This window comes from Bombus affinis, chromosome 3 (genome assembly GCF_024516045.1).
Source record: "Bombus affinis isolate iyBomAffi1 chromosome 3, iyBomAffi1.2, whole genome shotgun sequence".
In the NCBI taxonomy this organism is placed as follows: Eukaryota; Metazoa; Arthropoda; class Insecta; order Hymenoptera; family Apidae; genus Bombus; species Bombus affinis.
The window spans coordinates 2,948,360-2,967,158 of record NC_066346.1 but is presented as its reverse complement, the minus strand read 5'-3'; the positions used below and the strand labels follow the sequence as shown (position 1 = coordinate 2,967,158).

The 18,799-nt window shown below is 42.5% G+C and overlaps 1 protein-coding gene across 6 annotated transcripts; it reads left to right on the top strand.

Annotated features, from left to right (window-relative positions):
* Nucleotides 1–871: 871 nt before the first annotated feature.
* LOC126914481 (uncharacterized) lies at nt 872–15,693 on the top strand. 6 transcript variants are annotated; one of them, XM_050718508.1, is made up of 4 exons: nt 872–1,500; nt 12,933–13,199; nt 13,287–13,499; nt 13,587–15,693. In XM_050718508.1, exons 2-4 carry the CDS (start codon nt 12,939–12,941, stop codon nt 13,923–13,925), a joined length of 813 nt encoding a protein of 270 aa, XP_050574465.1. In that variant the 5' UTR covers nt 872–1,500; nt 12,933–12,938; the 3' UTR covers nt 13,926–15,693. The 6 variants fall into 6 exon arrangements, with proteins under 6 accessions (XP_050574465.1, XP_050574464.1, XP_050574462.1 ...); XM_050718507.1 differs by having other exon boundaries at nt 875–1,496; XM_050718505.1 differs by lacking the exon at nt 872–1,500 and adding an exon at nt 3,534–5,484.
* Nucleotides 15,694–18,799: the final 3,106 nt, after the last annotated feature.

Sequence of the window (18,799 nt, the reverse complement as noted above, 5' to 3'; positions counted from 1 at the left end):
TTATAGATAGAACCAAAATTACACGAGCAGTAATTGATGATTCGTATAAGTTGTGAACCTCCGTCCATGGTATACAATCTATATATTTTTACGGATATAATATATATAATAATCACGTAAATCAGGACATTGCACTTTGCGTCGGGAATGAAATTAATTGTAAACAAAAGTGTATTAAGTATGGTTAATTTGATGTTTAACTAGCAAATCATTCACCGCGGATCGATGTGTATGTAAGGGCAACGAACTCGATGGATTCGATACGTTCCAGTCGTTATACGTTATATTCAAGCTTTTCGACATAAATGTTTCTCACGCGAGAGTAGCGCAAGCGTCGTTATTCTCAATATGCAAAGAAATTGCATTGAACGTGTAGCAATAATAACTTGGAACGCTATCAGATTTCCATCGACTTTCGGTCGAAACAACAAACAGGAACGTCAACAAAATCGACAATATGGACGCGGGAAATATTGCGTGTTTCTGTTATCATTTTTCTGCGTAACATATTTCTAATAGTAATATTTTCAGGTATGCGAGTAAATATCTAATTTTCAATATGCAGAAAGATCCTAGAAGAGAAGAGGACAAGCGCAAAAAGCAAAATGCGAGTGAGCTGGGCGGGGGCGCAGAGGGAGAAGGGCTATTTCAAACAAAGTTAGAACACACTATGAAAGAGTTTAAATTCAAAGGATACGTCGAAAAAAAATGGATATATTTGGACGACGTGACGTCGAGCGACAAAAGACGAGTATAAAGAAAAGAGAGGGGACATGGAGGAATAGTAAATTAGCGAAGAAAGCGTGCGTGAACACGAACTGTGTTGAACGTCACGACGCGAGGCAGTGCATGATGCGCGATTAAGTGCATGAATTGAGATTCGGACGTGCTGGTGGCCGGAGCGGTTCGCGCTTCGCGCGCCTCCACGGTGGTGTTCGTTGGGAATTCTGGGCAATTCTGGCGTTGCTCGCAAGGGTACGCGCGCGGTCGAGCAACTCGATTCGTCGGAGCTGCGCCAAGCACTCCTCAGTCTCCACGACTCCGCGAGGAACCTCAGTCTACAGTCTATCGTGACTGTTCGTGAGCGTCGTTTCGGTAGAGTTTTTCCGTCGCTTTCGCGTTTCTTTCAGAATTGCTACCACACGAACGTTCCATTATTCTGTCCGTAACCTATCTCTTGTTCTCTTTTACCACGTCGCCAAGTGATAAGACTGAAAAAGAGGAAGAGAAGGAGAGGGATAGACGGGAGAATCTCCTTTCGACGTGGATTCACATCCTCTTCGATTAATCGACTCGTTCTGACCCTAAGCGAAGGAGTTGCTTCTCATAATCGGTGAATCAGGTGACACGCGTCGATCGGTGTATCGAACGAGCTGTCATCGTGGCAACAGCAGTCATGCACGATCGACGCGTTTGAATCTTTCTCGTGTTCGTCCCTAAACGTGAAACAGGATTTCGAGATCCCCAGCCATTCGCGGATTACTCCGCACGGACGTGTGAGTATGTATATCATTTTCTTTGACACACGCATTTATGTATGTATATAAATTAGTACTTAGCCGACTTAGTTTGCCGAAATATTTCGAAATGTCGATGGAGTAAGATGTCGAGTTTCGAGATCCATTAAAGATATCTTTGACAGATTAAACCGAAATCATGTACCGTTGAAATTTGCGTTGTGCCGAATGTTACTCGATCGGACGTGCGTAGACGTTTCAATGACGCTTTGAACTTCGAAAATTATAAGAACCAGGAACATCGGCGTTCCTCTGAAAAAGGAAATAGCAACGCAACCAATCCGTCTGTCTACATTACTAACAATAAAAAGAGAGAGAGAGAGAGAACTATTATAGACAGTAAATCGCGAGAAACGCGCGGCTGTATTAATGTCGATACGTGATGCAAATTTCACATTTTGGTTGCTCCTTATAAACATTAGATAGACCGATTCTTCCTTTGCATTCTGTGACTTTGTTTCGTACTTATATCGAAAAACTTATATCGGACTATTTCGATTACGATCACAAGATTCCACAATACCCATTGCAGTAGGCAGGTATCCTAATTTAATACAAAGTTTATTTACTCATTGATAGGATTTGAAAAATTGTTCACGTTCCGACCGCTGCATTAAACCACCTGTGCGCGTTGTTTCCCTTCGATTTCGTAGATTATAGTTTTAGTGGATCGTCACGACGAGCGGTTACGAGCTTATCCCGGGATCGAAGATCTTCGGCGCGTTAAACTCGTTAGGGGAACTTGTCCCCGCCTACAATTAGTTTCCGTTAACGAGGATAACAAAGCGTTCGGTTAACCGTAAATCGTTGTTGCGCTACGCGCAGGAGTCGTAAAGTTGAATACACACAGAACGTCCGTAGTTTGCGAGTTCGGTTTGCACATTCGCGCTCCATCAAACACGTATCTTGTTCTCCCTTCTCCTTTAATTCTTCTTCGGTAACTGGCAGAAGACACTGAAAATCTTTTTTAAAAGAATTGCAGAGGAAAAGACGATGACGGTGACTTCGCTTCTTTCTCGAGAGAAGAAAAAGTCTGTTACTTGAAATCAGAACGCGGGAACAGAAGCAAAAGGGAAACGCGATTACGAACCGTAACTCGGTGTTGCGTGCACGTTAAATCGATCAATGTCTACCCATCGCACGCCATTCCGTTACAATAATTAATTTTCGCGCAATTCGTACGGACGATATCTTAACTCGATGAAAACGCTAACTGGGAAAATTTGAAATTTGTAATTGCAGCATGAAGAAAGAGTCGCGTAATCATTTGACTGAGCATATTTATTTTCGTAATCCGTTGGATAAAATTCACAAGCAATCCTTGGAACGTTGGTAAGCGTTGGACCGACTTAACTGCACGACAGGGAAGGAACGCAGAACCGCGAAATCGCTTAACTAATCACGCGAACTGACTATCGATAGCATACCTGAAAATTAGATAAGTATGTCAGGCACACGCAGCGAATAAATCGTATCGAACAAGACTGTTTTTTCAATGTAATTTGTCGTACATATAATATCGTTTCGTAACAAGGCGTTTATATTAGGACGATAGTTTTTTGAATTTTTAAGAAACTCTGTTGTTCCATCGTGTCGCCGCCATTATCGTCTCGATACAACGCGGTCACAACGAACGATAACTTCTCATCGACCTGGATCTAAATTTTGACAATAGACATCAATTCGTCGTAGCTGCGTCGATGCGTTCATTTGTTTAGAGTGCAAAAATACGTCGGAACGGAAATGACGCGGCTGGTAATCGCAGGTAAAAAGCGGAAAGTGGAAGTACTTATCGAGCGAGTCTAAGTTCGAAAGAAACAACTCGAGGGACGATAGAATTTTACGCGAGCTTTTCCAAGTGCGTTTGTTCGCTATTACGTGAACATGTCGACACGTATATATATGCATGTCCACTATGTAACACGTACGAATATAGTAATTAGTATTTTGTGTGGCTGTACTATATACATATACATTATACTATACTATATTATATTATACTATATATATATATATATACATTATTACATATATGTAACATGGCTACTCGAGTATGAATCTCGCGCGGTCAGAGAAATCAGGAATCTAGAACTTGGCGAGAGAGTAAGAACCGCACGATTCTCCGGATATCCGTTCACGCTACGAGCAACCGAAACCCGCCAGCCGAAGCCAGTTCACCCACGACATTGAAAGTTACGATCGGGGAGAAATCGGATTGCGTTTTGCCCGGTTGCTTACTTACTACGACAAGATACATTTTGCGTTAACAACGGTTGCGTTTATTCGTATTTCCGCATTACTTCGTTCCCATTTCATTTTCCTGCTTTTCGTCTTATCTTCCTTTTTACATCCGATATCTGTCTCTAAATACGATTCAAATACGGACGAGGTATCGCGTGTTCTTCGCGAGTTAAAATACGATACGCGCACTTACGTTATGCAAAAGTCCGAAGCAGAGAAATATAACGACAAGGGGGCAAAGTGAAAAGGAAAGAAAAAGAACAGAGAAGAAGACGCGATGAGGCCCAGGGCTCTTGTCCGGTTCATCGACCTATCGTCCGGTCTCCTTAGCCTCTCGTTCTTCACCTTTCTCCCGACACTTGGTTTCTCTTTCTCTCTGTAAACTTTTCCGTTGGTCCCGAGTCGCTTCCCAACCAGTGTAGGAATCTCGCCTTGGTCACGGTACGAAAGATACTCGGATTTCGCGATGAAAATGATGCTCGCGACATTCGATCAGTTTCTATATTTCTATCACAGGACGTATACAATCATTTTTCGTCCTAAGAGGTTGTTCGTAACTTTCGTTTGCACGATACAATGGAGAAGAGATACCGATACAATTTCGTTTGGCGACGAGACTTTGTCTTCCCAAACGATACAACTTCAAAGAGACATTGTACGGGAGAGAACCTTTGAAGAATCGACGTTTCTTAGTTAAATGAATACGTAGCCGGTGTTTATCGCGCTGTGTTCGTACATTCACCACTGTGTTCACATTCGTCTTCGCTTCATCTTTTCTTTAATTCTATATTTTTAACGGTTCATGTTTCAACCGAATCTCGTTAAGTCGCATCTCAAGGAAAAATCTAAGGTGTTCGAGTTATAGAGTATCTTTTCTTATCGAATTTTTCGAGTAAGAGAGATTTAACAAACGAAACCGGTTTACGAGGCTTTGTCCTCAGACAATCAATAATATCGTCAATATTTCAAAGTCCTCAACATCATATAATCGTATAATATTGACAGTGTCGTATCGACGATACATATTGATTCTTTTAGTTAGGAACCTTAAAATATTGATAATATGTAATATATTAATAATCTTAGAGCTTGTATCAAAGAAAGACAAACTTCTAGGCGTCGGTTATCTGAGACCAGTATGAGAATCACAATCTACCACAGTGAGTACAAGTTGAAGTAGGATTTTTTATTGTAACATTTGAATTTCGTATTTTAGAAGCGGAATGAACAAAATTGTGGTTGTCATAGAGGTTTTCGACTTATAACGATGCGGTGAATGCGACGCGGATAAAGAGATACAACCTACTTGTCGATGGTCGGAAAGGGCTGTTGATTTCATCTTTCTAATATCCCCGTTTAGAATGGTCCTGCGTCAAGTTCAAGTGTTTGTTGTTGCAGCGCATATAGATACCTATACACGTGCACGTACATACCGCTACTTGACATTGATAGTGGAACAACGTAAAAAATGTAAACATTGGAGAAGAAACTTCTTAAAATTGAGATTTTTGAAAATACCAAATACAAGCTTTACCAATGTAACTGCCCTCTGACACAAGACTAATGAAATTATAAATACAACGTTCTACGCGATAAAAATAGAAACATTTTTTGAGTTGCGTCGCTATCAATGCCAAGAAGCGATATTTATTTGTATACAAGAGACTCGGACTTATATCATTCGTCGCATACGAGGGAAAGAAGAAAACGAATACGAAGAAGACACGTAAGGCGATGACTTTATCGGCACTTTGCGCGTCCATTTTTTACTACTTTTACTTTTACCTACGTCTCCTCTCTCTTCTTCTCTTGCGTTTTCCAAACTCTTCTTTTCACGTTCCAGACTTGTAAGATCGCGTCGATAGAGTTATTGGCCTCTAAAAAACGAGCCATTTTTTTTATAGATGGATTCTACGCGCATTTTAAAATTAAACCGGTTTTACGACGTCTTCCACATTTGGCAGAGTCGGGCAAATTAACGAACAACGATTCCGATGAAACATATTTATCGTCGGTTTAAGAAGAATACAACCAACCGAAGAAGCCATCGCGCGTCTTTTCTTTCTCTTCGAATTCTTTCTGTTCCTTTCCACGCATCTTCGCCGCACATTTTGTACACGTAAAGTAGAGGGACAAGTCTGCTTCTTCCCCCGGCAATCGATGCTTCACATTTTTTATTTCGAACGAAAATAATCGAGTTTGCTTTTTTTCAATTCTATCTCTTGCCTTTTGTTTAACCGTGAACAAGTCAAATCGAAACGTAGCAACGATGCAGAAACGACTGTATACGAGTTAAACAGACACAATGACAGACACAATCTGTACGCATACATGCACCTATATTGTCCTACGCAACCGACTCGGGTCGCCGGAGCAGTACGCCGCGTTTCGTTTTCTCTTTCATCCGACTAAAAGGGACTATGACCCTTAGGGAACTTAAAAACTTTTTACGCTATATTCGATAGAACGAAAGAGAGAGAGAGAGAGAGAGAGAGAGAGAGAGAGAGAGAGAGAAGGAAGAAAATTACCGTAGACTTAAATTCGAGCGCGAATGTGAACATCAAGTTGAAGATATTTCGTTAGTTTACGAGTCTTTTTAATTTATTTACGCCATCGAAATCGTTTGTCGTCGAAATTTTTTCTACTAGCCGTCCCTGACTTTTGACGGAATAATTAAGGAATAAAATAGACAAGGACATTGACTCTCTCCATAAGTGATAAATTATAATTTGCAATTGGAAAATATCCAGAGCTATAGAAGAGATTGTCCTTTCTTCTTACAAGCGAGCATCGTGTGTCAAGACCCTAAAACCTCGTTCGAAACAGGAAGACTGACCGAGAGGACAGGTTGGAACAAGGTCGAATTTACGATTTGTAGGTCGGCCGGTTCAGCCTCCGCTGCTAAAACTTAATATACAAGTTTCTCGATCGACGCATAGTGACCGTAAACGTTATCTAAAGCGAGCGCGGTAACGATCGAATAGCACCACACGAGGTATTGTTAAAATATCGAACCGTACTGTTTTATATTATTTAGCCGTTTCAAAATGATATCACGTATAAAGTTGTATCTCGGATGGACGCGTGAACTAAAGTGACCGGTTAACTGCTGCCGTGATCCTGGCATACGAGCTAATGAATCATTAACGGTTCTGTTTGTCCGTTAATGCCTCTTAACTTAACCCTTGGGAGTCTGTTTCATATCCGGTTGGCCCAAACCAGTCGAAAGCAGACAATACTCGTGACGCTTGCGTCATATACGCTTACATATACTTGTTTATTACATATTTCATTTACGAATCTTTGCGAACATAAAAGACGGCGGCTTGGGCCGACTATACAAACTCAAGCGCTTTATTTCCTTTTTTCTTGGCGGAGTCTCGCCACTGGCGGCTTCAACGTTCGCTATCAATTGTTCGCGAAACTCGAACGAGTTGACACGACGTCAAGAATATATTATCACCGCGGACTAAAACGACTTTATGTAATTTCTCGTGAATTCACAGGCAACACGGATGGCATTATAGCCACTACTGGAACAAAAACGATTTCGTATCGGTTGCACGTTGCTTAATTATTCTCGTGCCACTTTGTGCTTGTCGTTATTAGGAAAAGTGTAGCAGAAATTGCGGAAGCTCTGTTCAAAGCGCTATAAATATAGCGGCATAAATCGGCTTGAGTCGGTTTGAAAAGGTTCTGCGCATTAACGAGTCTAGAAAGGAAAAAGATGTATATCTGCAGAAGGAGAATCACGATGGAACGCGAATAACTTGGCTCGCGTTCTCGCACTCCGCATTCGCACGATTCTCACGAGATTGCCGTTTTAATCGCAACTTTGATCAGCGTCGAACGAAATAAAATAGGATCGCCGCGGAAACTGTTTTTCCTAGACATTTGGGTAATCAAGCATCGAAACGAGAGGTGACCAGAGAATAAATGCTACTCGCACGACGTCGCGTACGCCGAACAATTGTAGACACACTCGTAGAAGGTAAACGATACGGGTTGGCCCTGAAGAGAGCGTTATTATTTTTCGAGGACGATAACTCACGTTCCGCGAACGTGACCAGACTGCTAGGGCGGACATTCGTGCAGACGGAACGTTTCGTTTGCGCGTTTTCGCATTCGAGTAGACGAGGGAATATTTTCTATAGCCTGGCGGCGTTCCGAGATACGCTCGATCGCCTTCGTTTCCTCGTTATACGAACTCGCGCACGAGAATCGTTTCGACTTAAACAAGATACCCTGTCGAGAGAATTCTAACGTGCGAGAAGGAACTTAACCCTAATATGGCTTGTACCGAACGGAACAACGAGTCGGCAGAGCGAAAAGCAGTCCCGTTAAACAACTGATTGTCAAAGAGAGAAAGGAGGTAGAGAGAGAGGCAGAGAAAAGAGAGAGCACGATGTTTATATTCGAGCAGCATTTTGCGAATATCAGAAGGAGAATCGAATTACTATCGACGATGGTAGAGGAATATTTTTCGTCCTAGTGGTAAGTGGTCTCGAGCAACGCCAACTCTGAACGATAACCTGATGCATAGCGGACGATGACGTCACGCCGAAGGGCAGCTTTGGAATCGAGGTTCTTCGCCTCCAGCCTCTCCCCTCTGCCAGGATAACCTGTTCCCAGAACCCTGTTTCATCGATCCATCCTTCGCGCTCAAACTCTCAAACTGTCGTCGTTCCTACGTGAAAACTCGAATATCTTCTTTGGCAAAGTAATCGTACGCGTATTACGCGTCGGAAACGGATAAACGAGTAATCGTGTAGGTAGATGATCACGCGACGGTTTGAAATTTCGTTCTATTGATCGACGTCGCAGTTCGAACGATATCGTTTCATTGACGAGTAATTTGTTTATTCGTCTATTTAGCAAATTAACGAGCACAAGCCAGGTGTTACGGTACGAGGAAGAGAAGGAAGAACGATAGATACACGACGAAGGAAACGAAAAAGAAATACGAATGTATATGAGAAAAAATATAATTGGGCGGATAAAGAAAGTCGAATCGTAAAAACGCGTTAGGAGTTAAATAATTGCAACGCCGATCGCCTTAACTTATGGTAAGATCGGGAGAAGTGATCGACTCGATCGCAGATACTATTTGCATATTCTGGTGACGGAGTAGTAAAACCTGAGATCGCTCGAGAAGAAGGCAACCCGGAAGAAGACCGCGGTATTGTGTAAACAACGTGAACGAGATAATCGTGAATTTCTCAAAGTATGTATAACGTACTTAAACTACGATAAAATTACAACCGATATTGCTATACCCCTATGAATCGTTACGAATAGTTACACAAGATGAATCGTCGATCGTTAAGAGTGAATAATCGCTTGGCGATATTACGCAATTAACCACGACATACGTTTACAACGTTCGACGTTCTTGCTAGTTTTCCGTATCAACTTATGAGTATGCAAGCAAATACGTACTACATATGCATGTAGACGTGTTTGTTCGAGAATGAGAAACTTCTTTCCGCTTATATCAATAACGATGACTAATTGCGTGAGTAACATGTAAACACGTGACGAGAATCTACGCGCATGTTCTACCGCGTTTTTCGATACGTTGCAAATGTATGCGCCTCACCTACGTGGACGTTGTTACGCGTATCGAAACTGGCGCTGGCGGTAAATATTAACGAAAAATGAACGGGCAAATAAAGGAGAAAAAGGAATACGCATGGGTACCTATATGTATACTATACATATACGTATATATAATACATATGTATCTGGCGACGCAATTTCAAAGACATCTCACATTGTCCGGTTGATATTCAACGAGGGGACTCGATGACTAAGAGACTACGTAGGCGGAAACAAATCATCAGCTCTAAATTGATATCGCGTGCATTCTGCGAGATAGTCGACGCTGTTATCGTCTTTGCGCACTGTCTCTGCTTCTCACGAATCGTCGCCAACTAACGACGCGATGATGTTCGAATCTCGATAGCCTTTATCTATGGTATCGTCCATCGATGAACGTTTTCCGTTTACATCGCTTTCGTATAAATCTCGCTCGCTACATACTCGATGTTCGAGTTACGAAAACCCTTTTGTATCTATTACTTTCTCCCGAACGATATTTTGAAAACACATAGCTACATATATACAGTGCTAAGAGGTTCGGTCATTTGCATCGGTGATCGTGACTGTATGCGTACAAAGAGCTGCGTGCGTAACTGCGCCGACACGTGCACGTAGACTGCTCTCGTTGTTAGACAAGCAAACCAAGAACTTTTCTGCGTAAGCTTACGCGTCTCGATTCTCTGTTTTCGCGGCCTGATAATTTGCAAATATTTGCATGCATCGAATGCGCACGTACGGTGGCATCTCGTTCTGGCTTTATCGTATACGCGATGTACCACGTTTACGGATGTTTGATAATACGTGAATCATACGGAAATCATTAGGAAAAAAATGTAATGAATATAGATACGCGTGTTTACAACACGATGCAACTACTTACACTTTACGCGTAACGAGCAACGACTTAGGTACTCGCTATTGGACTCGTCCGTTTGTCTCTCGTACTACGTTTCCATTACGTAACTCAGAAACTACCGTAAGCTATCATACTGGAATCAGTAGTATACGCACAAGATAATCGATATAAAAATACCAAGTGGATAAAACTCAACGAACTCGACAAAATATGTCGACGATTTCTTTGGGGTGTAGCCAGTTGTTGACGAAGATGACGGCATGCCTCGTTACAGCCGTCGTTCGCAGCTCTGTAATAATTACGATACTCGTTGCTCGCTCATGCTTAGTTATTCGAGTAACACGACGCGACGTCTCTGCCGTTGTCCGTCGTTATTGCGCGCAGCTTCTGTGGACAACAACTATGGCTATACCAGGAAACTCCGCACGTTTGATAATAATTCACAGAGACGCAAACCGATCTCGTTGCTCTCTATAGCCTGAGTTTATTGAATGGCTGGCGATCGATCGGTGGGGGCGCGAAAACCTAGTTGTATGAAACATATATGTACGTATGAAACACGTATGAAATGAATAAACGCGAATGTCCACGATGTTTGAACGCAGCCTTGGGTAAGCGTAATTCGCGAAACAAGGGCACAACGAAGGTATGTAATAACGGACAATAGTATGCGGCGGACAATGACATGACGCGAGGAGAACTGAAAAGAGCTTCGTACGTCCGATACACAGTTGGTTTCGGGTTTCGGCACGTTTTACCAAGCGTTTATCGTGTTTCTATTCGCAGCGTCGAACGTTCGTCGCGCATCGCAAGAAGAACGACGCGACTGAAAGATGGAGGCAAAGAGATAGCGGAATGGAGAAGAAAGCGTTCCGCGTGAGAGAGATCCGATATAAGTGTGACAGTTGGAAAGTAGCGATGGGAATGATGTCATCGTACGAATTACGAGTGTAGACAATTTTGCAGAAAGTATATCTACATAATATGCTCGCATTAAGATTAATACAAATTATCTTGCTACTTACGCGTGCAGCTTTTTTTTCAATTTGCAATTACACGAGTGTCGAAATATTCAAATGTACGCTATCGATTTCTCCTTTCTTCCGAATATCGTGCTCCCTGCGATGATCAATCAATAATCTCTTTCTGTAAAATCGTTTTTGCCGACTACTTCCACGAATTTCCTGCGCGTATGCACACTCTCCATCCATCCGTGTTCGTCAAGTTACAAGTAGAACAGGTTTCGTTGCTGTTTAGTTCGTCAGCGCACGTTTTCTTTCGTTTTGTTATAATGATCGATTTCGATTCGTCCTCAAGATTTTTCTAGGATGTGAGGGCACAGAGAATTTTGTACCCACGGCTGCGAACAATCGGTCGTCCCGTGAGAACGCGAAAAGAAACAGTCCGCGAACATACTTATCGGCAGTTGATCTACGGACAAAACCAAGAACCAAGTTCTTGCCGGTTTAAAACAATGGTGCATCCTTGTCGAGCGTGTTATATCGTTATAGATAACGTAGATAATGCGCTTCCGGCACGTACAATGCGTTTCGTATACACTCGCACACGAACCGCCATCTCTCGATCGATTCTCCTTTCGATCCTCGAGCGTGTAGAAATATCGTTACTTGAAGAACGTAAACTAAGTATGCGGGCGTGTCACACCGGTGGGGGCGCGCAACTACTACAATAACAATATAAGCATAGCTTTGCTCAAATTTTCTCTAATTTTTCCTTACGTCGCGCGTACCTAATACATATATGATATACGCATTACGGAAATGGAAAGAAATCTCGTAGAGACTGCTCTTTGTCGCTCATTGTCACGCGGTGCTTCACATTGTTTTCTTTCTACGTATGACAGTTTCGGTCTATGCGCGCGCTTAACTTTACGACAGTGTTAAGTTCATCGAAAACGACCATTCCTTCCAGAGGTCCTTTTCCTACTTTCGCGGTAAACGTAGATACGTAATGTATTCTAATATTGGACGAGACGTCGATGTCAAATTTTAATCGAGAGGCCGACACTTTTATCAGGGAATTCTTAACGATGGAACCGAATAATGGCATCGCCCGTGCGACGATGCGACAACCCATGCACTTAGACCGTGATTACTCACCCGACTAACTCGTTAAAGGCGTCGCTGTGATCGAATTAAGGTCGGACAAGAGTGGAACTTTTCTCGCCATGATTAAGTGGGTCGTTGCTAAAACGTTATTGGTTGATTAGCTTTATCCATGTTACTATCGGACGGTGTGTCCCTTACGTTTCTCACTTTGACAGTGCCTCTCGCATTTCGTATTCGATCGAACACGTACCATTTTGTTCTTTAGCGCAGAGAACGTGTCGTCGCGCCATCAACGTCATCGTAATCGTCGCTGTCAAATTTAACCCGTGAAGAAGTCAGACGGAGAGGATCGAAGGAATAATCGTGGATCGTGTCGCGTCATCGATATCACCGATGGTTCTTTCGTGTAACATTTTATCTAGACGCGGTCAATCGTCAAAACATCGAAAAGATATTTGAGAAACATTGCCTGTTAACTCGGAACGAACGATCGAATGACAGAGTACTGACATGGATCTTGCTACCTTCGTATAATATCTGTATTGTTTTCGTTTGGCTTCTATTCCGTCTTGCGAAATAAACAAGAGGGTTGTGGTTATGGACTTTCGATTCGGATCGAGCAAGTGCAATCGTTTGTTTGGTTTTCAGGAAAAAATGAATGCCCCGCCGCCGGTATACGCATCTTCCTGCCCTACGTTGCAGTCGAACCTGTCGCTGCACAGTTCTTCCTATTACAGCGAATACAGTGGAGCTGCGAGGAGGCGATTATCGTCGACGGGTGAGGCAGACACCTCAGCCACGTCTAGCTATGAAGGTAGCGATAGTTCTGAAAACAGCGATGAATCGCGTTTGGAGCCGGTGAGCCAGATGGAACGGGAACAACTCGAAACGTTTTTCAGGGGTTTGAAGTCTCAGGTAAGCGAAGCTGTGTGTGCTTTTTGCCAAAATGCTCAGCAAGTGTACGTATTCTATTATCGTTTTGTTTCGTTCGAACAACAACAGGTGTTCGTTTGCGAGTCGTTGGCCAACTTGTATCTGGGAAGTGCGTCGCAAACCGAAAGATGGGAGCTTCGATTTACCGGCATACCCGTAGTAGTTTTGGATCTTGGAGAAACCCGATCGAGATCCAAGAGGCGAATTCAGATTCTGTTGGCAGAACGTGGCACTTGTTTTACTCTTTGGAGGGAGACCATCGACAATTTGTCGTCGTACAAGGTAAAAGAGATATGTCGGTCGGCCGATCGGTAATTTATAAGTAATTCTAAACGACTAGAGTTCGTTCTGAAAAATGATGTTTCGCAGGTATCGGGCCCGGCTTTTCATACGATGTGTCTTTCGTCCGATCACACGCGCCTCGCGGGACTCAGCTTTGATAATCCGAAAGCCGCGAACGACCTTTGGCAACACATAGAAAGACTCGTTTCTTGTCCAGAGAACATTAGTCTCTCGATACCAGGGAAGAAAAAGAAGAAGCCCGTGCAGAAGAAAGTGGTTTTACCGGCCAAGAGTAATATCAGCCAACCCTGTCAATTTCAACATGTGACGAGCGTCGACGCTGCCGACCGATCCCGATATTTTTCCCTTCAAACAATGGTGCCACCTTTGAACGAGCTAGAAAATTCTTTAGAAGCAAATTTTTGAGATAACGAGAAGCCGGGCAATCGTTCAGACTCGTAGAGTTGTTCAGATTCTGTCGCGTTGCTCGTTCATCTATTGCGCCTATGTTCTAGGGATCTATGTATCCGATAAGATAAGATTACCTGATAAATATGGCATATACCCTTCGAGCTTTCGAGGACGAACAAAATAAGACGATTTGCCAGATCTGTCGCCTTTCTACTGCGTTTTATCTCGATATATAATATCGCAGAAGAAGAAGGCAAAAGGAACGTATCAATTAATCTTTGCTCTTCTTCCCTTTTTCTTCTTTTTTGGTCTTCCTTCTTTTCTTAAGACTAAAAAAAAAAAAAAAAAACAACTAATCAGAAGAAGAAGAAGAAGAATCATTATGAATCTCGATTGCTCGGAGATGCCTGAGAAGCAAGAAATTCTCGAATCGAGAAGAAGAAAAATCAAAACAAATAGCCTATTATTCCTTCTACTATAATCGTAACATTCGAAGGTTTGTGTTCTTAAGAATGTCGTTGAATTCAACGATTTTGCTCGAAGGAGCACAACCCATGGTACATACAACATCTCGTCTTTGAAATACTTGGTGCGAGTTTAAGAGTTTATTTAAGAGTTCTTGTAATAATATTCTCTCGGAAACATTTGGCATCCATCATTAACGAGCGATGCCACGCTCATTTCAATCGTTGTCTTCACATTTGTCGTTAAAGTTCGCTGTAGTTGTATTGTCAGTGAATTTTATGCGGCACGACGAATTAAAATGTTAATGTTATATACGAGTCGTTCTGAAATTTAAAAAATTCCCATTTGAACAAATTCGAATGAATTCAATACATGTACGTACTATATATATATATATATATATATATATATATATATATATATATATATATACTATACGTAGTGTGGGTGGGATATGAAACACGAGTCGAGAGGAGCGAACAGAGAATCGAAGGCATTTTTCAGATTTCATGGATTTTTATTGTGTCGCATCCTAACGGTATCACGACAAAATGCTTCCTTTTTTAATAATGCGTTCGAATGCTCAGCCAAGAAATTGTATTACTCTTCCAACGTAATGTGTTTCGAACTAACGAATTCTGTCCGAATAACGACTGCGATAAGACTGGTTTTATCATTCGTCCTATATTTAGGAAAACGCGTTAAACATAGACATGATGATGATAATAGCGTTAACACGTATCTTCGTTATTCGACGTTGATCGTTACCACTGACCGTTTTTCGACATGGGACATTTGCTGCTGGACAGAGTTTATTAACGTTATTGGCATCGATTAATAGAGTGTGGACAAAATTATGGAAGAGAGAAGGAAAAAGAAAAGAGAAAGATAAGAAAAATAGGAATGGAGAAGCGTGGTTAAACAATATGTTTTCTGTTCCAAAGACGCGTAGTGTCGTTGTTGTCATCGTTAAAGCGTATCATATAAGGAATATCAAGAGAATAATTAAATTGTTCGCGTTCAAGCATACCGTTAATCCATTTATCGGTGAGAAATAACTATCGAACGTGTTTGCCTGCTTCAAATCACTAGGGATTTTCGGTGATGATCTCTAAACATTTGATTGTATGTACGAAATAACTTCGATATCGACTAACGTATTGATTTCTTTGTCTACGACTGTGATATAAATATATTTGTATAGTTACATTTACGTAATATGTATCCGCATTGGTTAATCATTTTGATATGTAAGTTTATGACCATCGTTTCGCATGTAATAATTATGCTAATAAATAGTAAGTTTACGTAATAGATATATCGCACTCGTTTGCGTTGTTTTGTCATATTTTATGCAACTGATATACCAATATGTAAATATCTACTATCGTACTGGATAGAAATGGAAGTAGTACAACTTACTTACAATTACAGAGAAAAAGACGATGAAAGAGACAATTACGTATGTATTTGGCAGCGTAAGGAAATGAAGTGTCTAAAGAGGACGCAAGCAAGCTTCGACAATTATCGTCTCGTTTGAACCGATGCCGCGCGTCGCGAAGCGTACGTCGTACGTAAGTAAATAGCGTGGAAGACTACGCGAAAGATCGGTGGGTCGTCGTACCCGGAACCAAACGACACTTTCCACGCCGTTCGAATCGGTGGCTGACTTTCTTTTCGTATCCTACCTACCTAGTAAGTACCTAGATGTCGGTATACGTCGAAACGCACTAGTTTCGAATCGTTTCGAATCTACGTTAACATTCTTCTCGCGCGGGTCGTACTGTATTGCATTCACTAGACGTAGACCGTATGAAACTTGTGACACGTGAGCAAGAGTTTGCTCTACTCGAGCAGGATGTGATTTCCATTCCACTTTCACCGATGGGAAGACTCGGTGACGATCGCGTCGAACTTGCGCTATTCGCTTAGAATTAGTTTAATAAGGAACGTTCATCGCTCGTACGAAAAGCTAAGCGATCGGTAGTACGATCTGTATCTGTATTCCGTATACGGAGGACAAACCGCACAGCCCGGAGGAAATATATGTATGTACGAAGGTTCTCGAACGGACAAGAAAGAACGAAAAGAGGTCGTGGAATTCCATAGAAACGTGTAAACACTTGGGCCGCGTGCTATCACGTACGTACTGTATTCGCATACTTACATCTTACGTCGATTGGTGAGTCGCGCGTGATAGACTTTGGACTGTGTATCGCGAAACTTTTGACGTCGAAAATACGAACTTGCTGTTCGTTCGTTGAATGTTTCGTCGTGCAAAAACTATAGCTACCGGTTGCTGTGACGCATATAGTCGAGAAGAAGGGAAAGAGATGCAGGCGAAGGATGCGTGCGACAGGAAGCGGTTGGTGTACGGCGGATGAGAGACACGCAGCGATCCATCGATACGAGGAAACGACGAGTCTTCGCGTCGCGGTGCGTGGTCGTCAGTGTGTTTCTAGAACTCACGTACTACATACATATTTCGTTTCTTTGCGCGAGCTCTAAGCCACTCTCGCCACCGCTACTTCAATTTCTTGATCTCGTGTCTCGTTTTGAATTAGCAACATCAAAGCACAAGTATTAATTGTATAGCGTGAAAGTTTCTTTGACTTGACCGAGTGAAATTCGCGAAACCGCGTTCTAACCTACTAGAAAAAGCGTACATAATGGAGGCGCTAAATGCGCTTACGCAAAGACACGCACGAAACCGTAAATCTGAAGAAACTGTCGATCCCGCTGTTGATCTGTACGACACAGCGGAAACGATTTACGATCTCCTTCTTTTTAGAAAGACATTACTAAACGATTGAGAATTACCGCGAGCGCGTTTTCAACGATCTTCGACGATCGAATATCTAGCGAGAGGACTTTAGCTGGTTCGCGAGCTATACACCGAGACTACGCGATCGACAGCGAACGAAATGAACGAATACGAATAGGAATTAGATACAGACAGGCAGCGTTGTTCGACACAACGACATCTCTTTCGACTCGTTTCCATCATCAGATCACTCACTTTTAGAAACCATGCGATTTCCTCGATCTCGGTTTGCTGTTAACTGCACGTCGCAGATTTATCTCGTTGCGATTTCATTGATTAAAAACGTAAACTTGGTTGCAACAACAGCCAGAGATCTAGGGAAGTAGCAGATGTTGCGTGGGTTCCAGGTACCAGAATCGCAGCGAGGCTAAAGAGAGCCTCCAAGCTGAGCTCGGAAGGGGCAGGGAGAGAGGTACACGGAGACGCCGATATTGGGTTAGTTTTTACAACTGGTTTCTAGTTTCCACAGTGGTGTAACGAGGCCTGTGCTTCCCGTGTAGACGTAGACGAACATCACGTTCCAGATTATAGTTGCGTCGCGACGCGGTACGACGCGGTACGACGCGGCGCGACGCGATACAGATCAGACAAGGACGAAAACGTAGAACGAAGAGGAACAAGCCATTTACCATTATTAATCATTGATCAGTGTCTTCGTTGAGTATTAAGAGATTCCATGTTGAAGGAATTCGCCTCGAAATACGTACATCCGATGCTTCATCGATCGACGCCGACGATAAGTGAAACTATTTACGTGTATACATATACTATATAGAATAGATCGACGAGCCTGGTGTAAATGACAAGAAATAGACGGTTTGCAGTTACACGCGTTAGTCTTAAGTAAAGGGTGGAAATACGAGGAAAACAGAAGGGAAGGATGCGTAGGATACAAAACGTACTACAACAGGATAGAAGTGGCGCGTACGATCGGCCACAAATGGCAGAACAACTTTTTCCACGATTCTCCTAGAAATAAATATAACGCTCTTCTGTTTGATCTAAGCTCGGATCTTTTCTCGGTAAACGGCTTGACGCGTTACTAATATAAACGTAACCTTTTCGCTACGCCGATTCGCATGTGTACAAACATAAGACTCGAAGACGAGTGGCGAATCGCCGAGTATCGATACCCACCACGTCGCATCCACTGCTAACGGTAAGATAATGCCGCGAGCTCATCCCCGCGCCCATTTAACTTTTATTAAGGTGGTGACGGGCATGACCTTTCCTCCATCGTGCCTCTCAATCAACGCGCATCAACGTAATGTTCGTGCCGGACATTTTTCTCACGTTCCGTATCTTGCTTTCGGGCCCTGAATAAATAATCACGGTTTTAAAGCGCTGCTATCGAGCCTCTTCTCAGCGGAAATTCTTCCCAATCGTTGTAACCAACCGATCCTTTTAATTGTACAATCTCGTTTTTAACCCGAGTCGGTCGACCCACTTTTCACACCGGTTGCTCGTGTTCGGTAATCTTGCCAATATGTTGAAAAATCGGACGAATCGTTTGGTCGATGTTTTCCTCCTTATCATCGATCGTACCTACATCGACGTTGGGTCGTTATTGCAAGCGAACCTAGCTCTTAACTTTGTCGTT

What these genes read in the sequence shown, in the direction of transcription:
- LOC126914481 (XM_050718505.1), top strand. Translation starts at nt 5,389, where the DNA reads ATGCCAAGAAGCGATATTTATTTGTATACAAGAGACTCGGACTTATAT. An exon ending in TCAGGGGTTTGAAGTCTCAG is followed by an intron (nt 13,200 to 13,286) that starts GTAAGCGAAGCT and finishes GAACAACAACAG; the next exon opens with GTGTTCGTTTGCGAGTCGTT. An exon ending in ACAATTTGTCGTCGTACAAG is followed by an intron (nt 13,500 to 13,586) that starts GTAAAAGAGATA and finishes GATGTTTCGCAG; the next exon opens with GTATCGGGCCCGGCTTTTCA.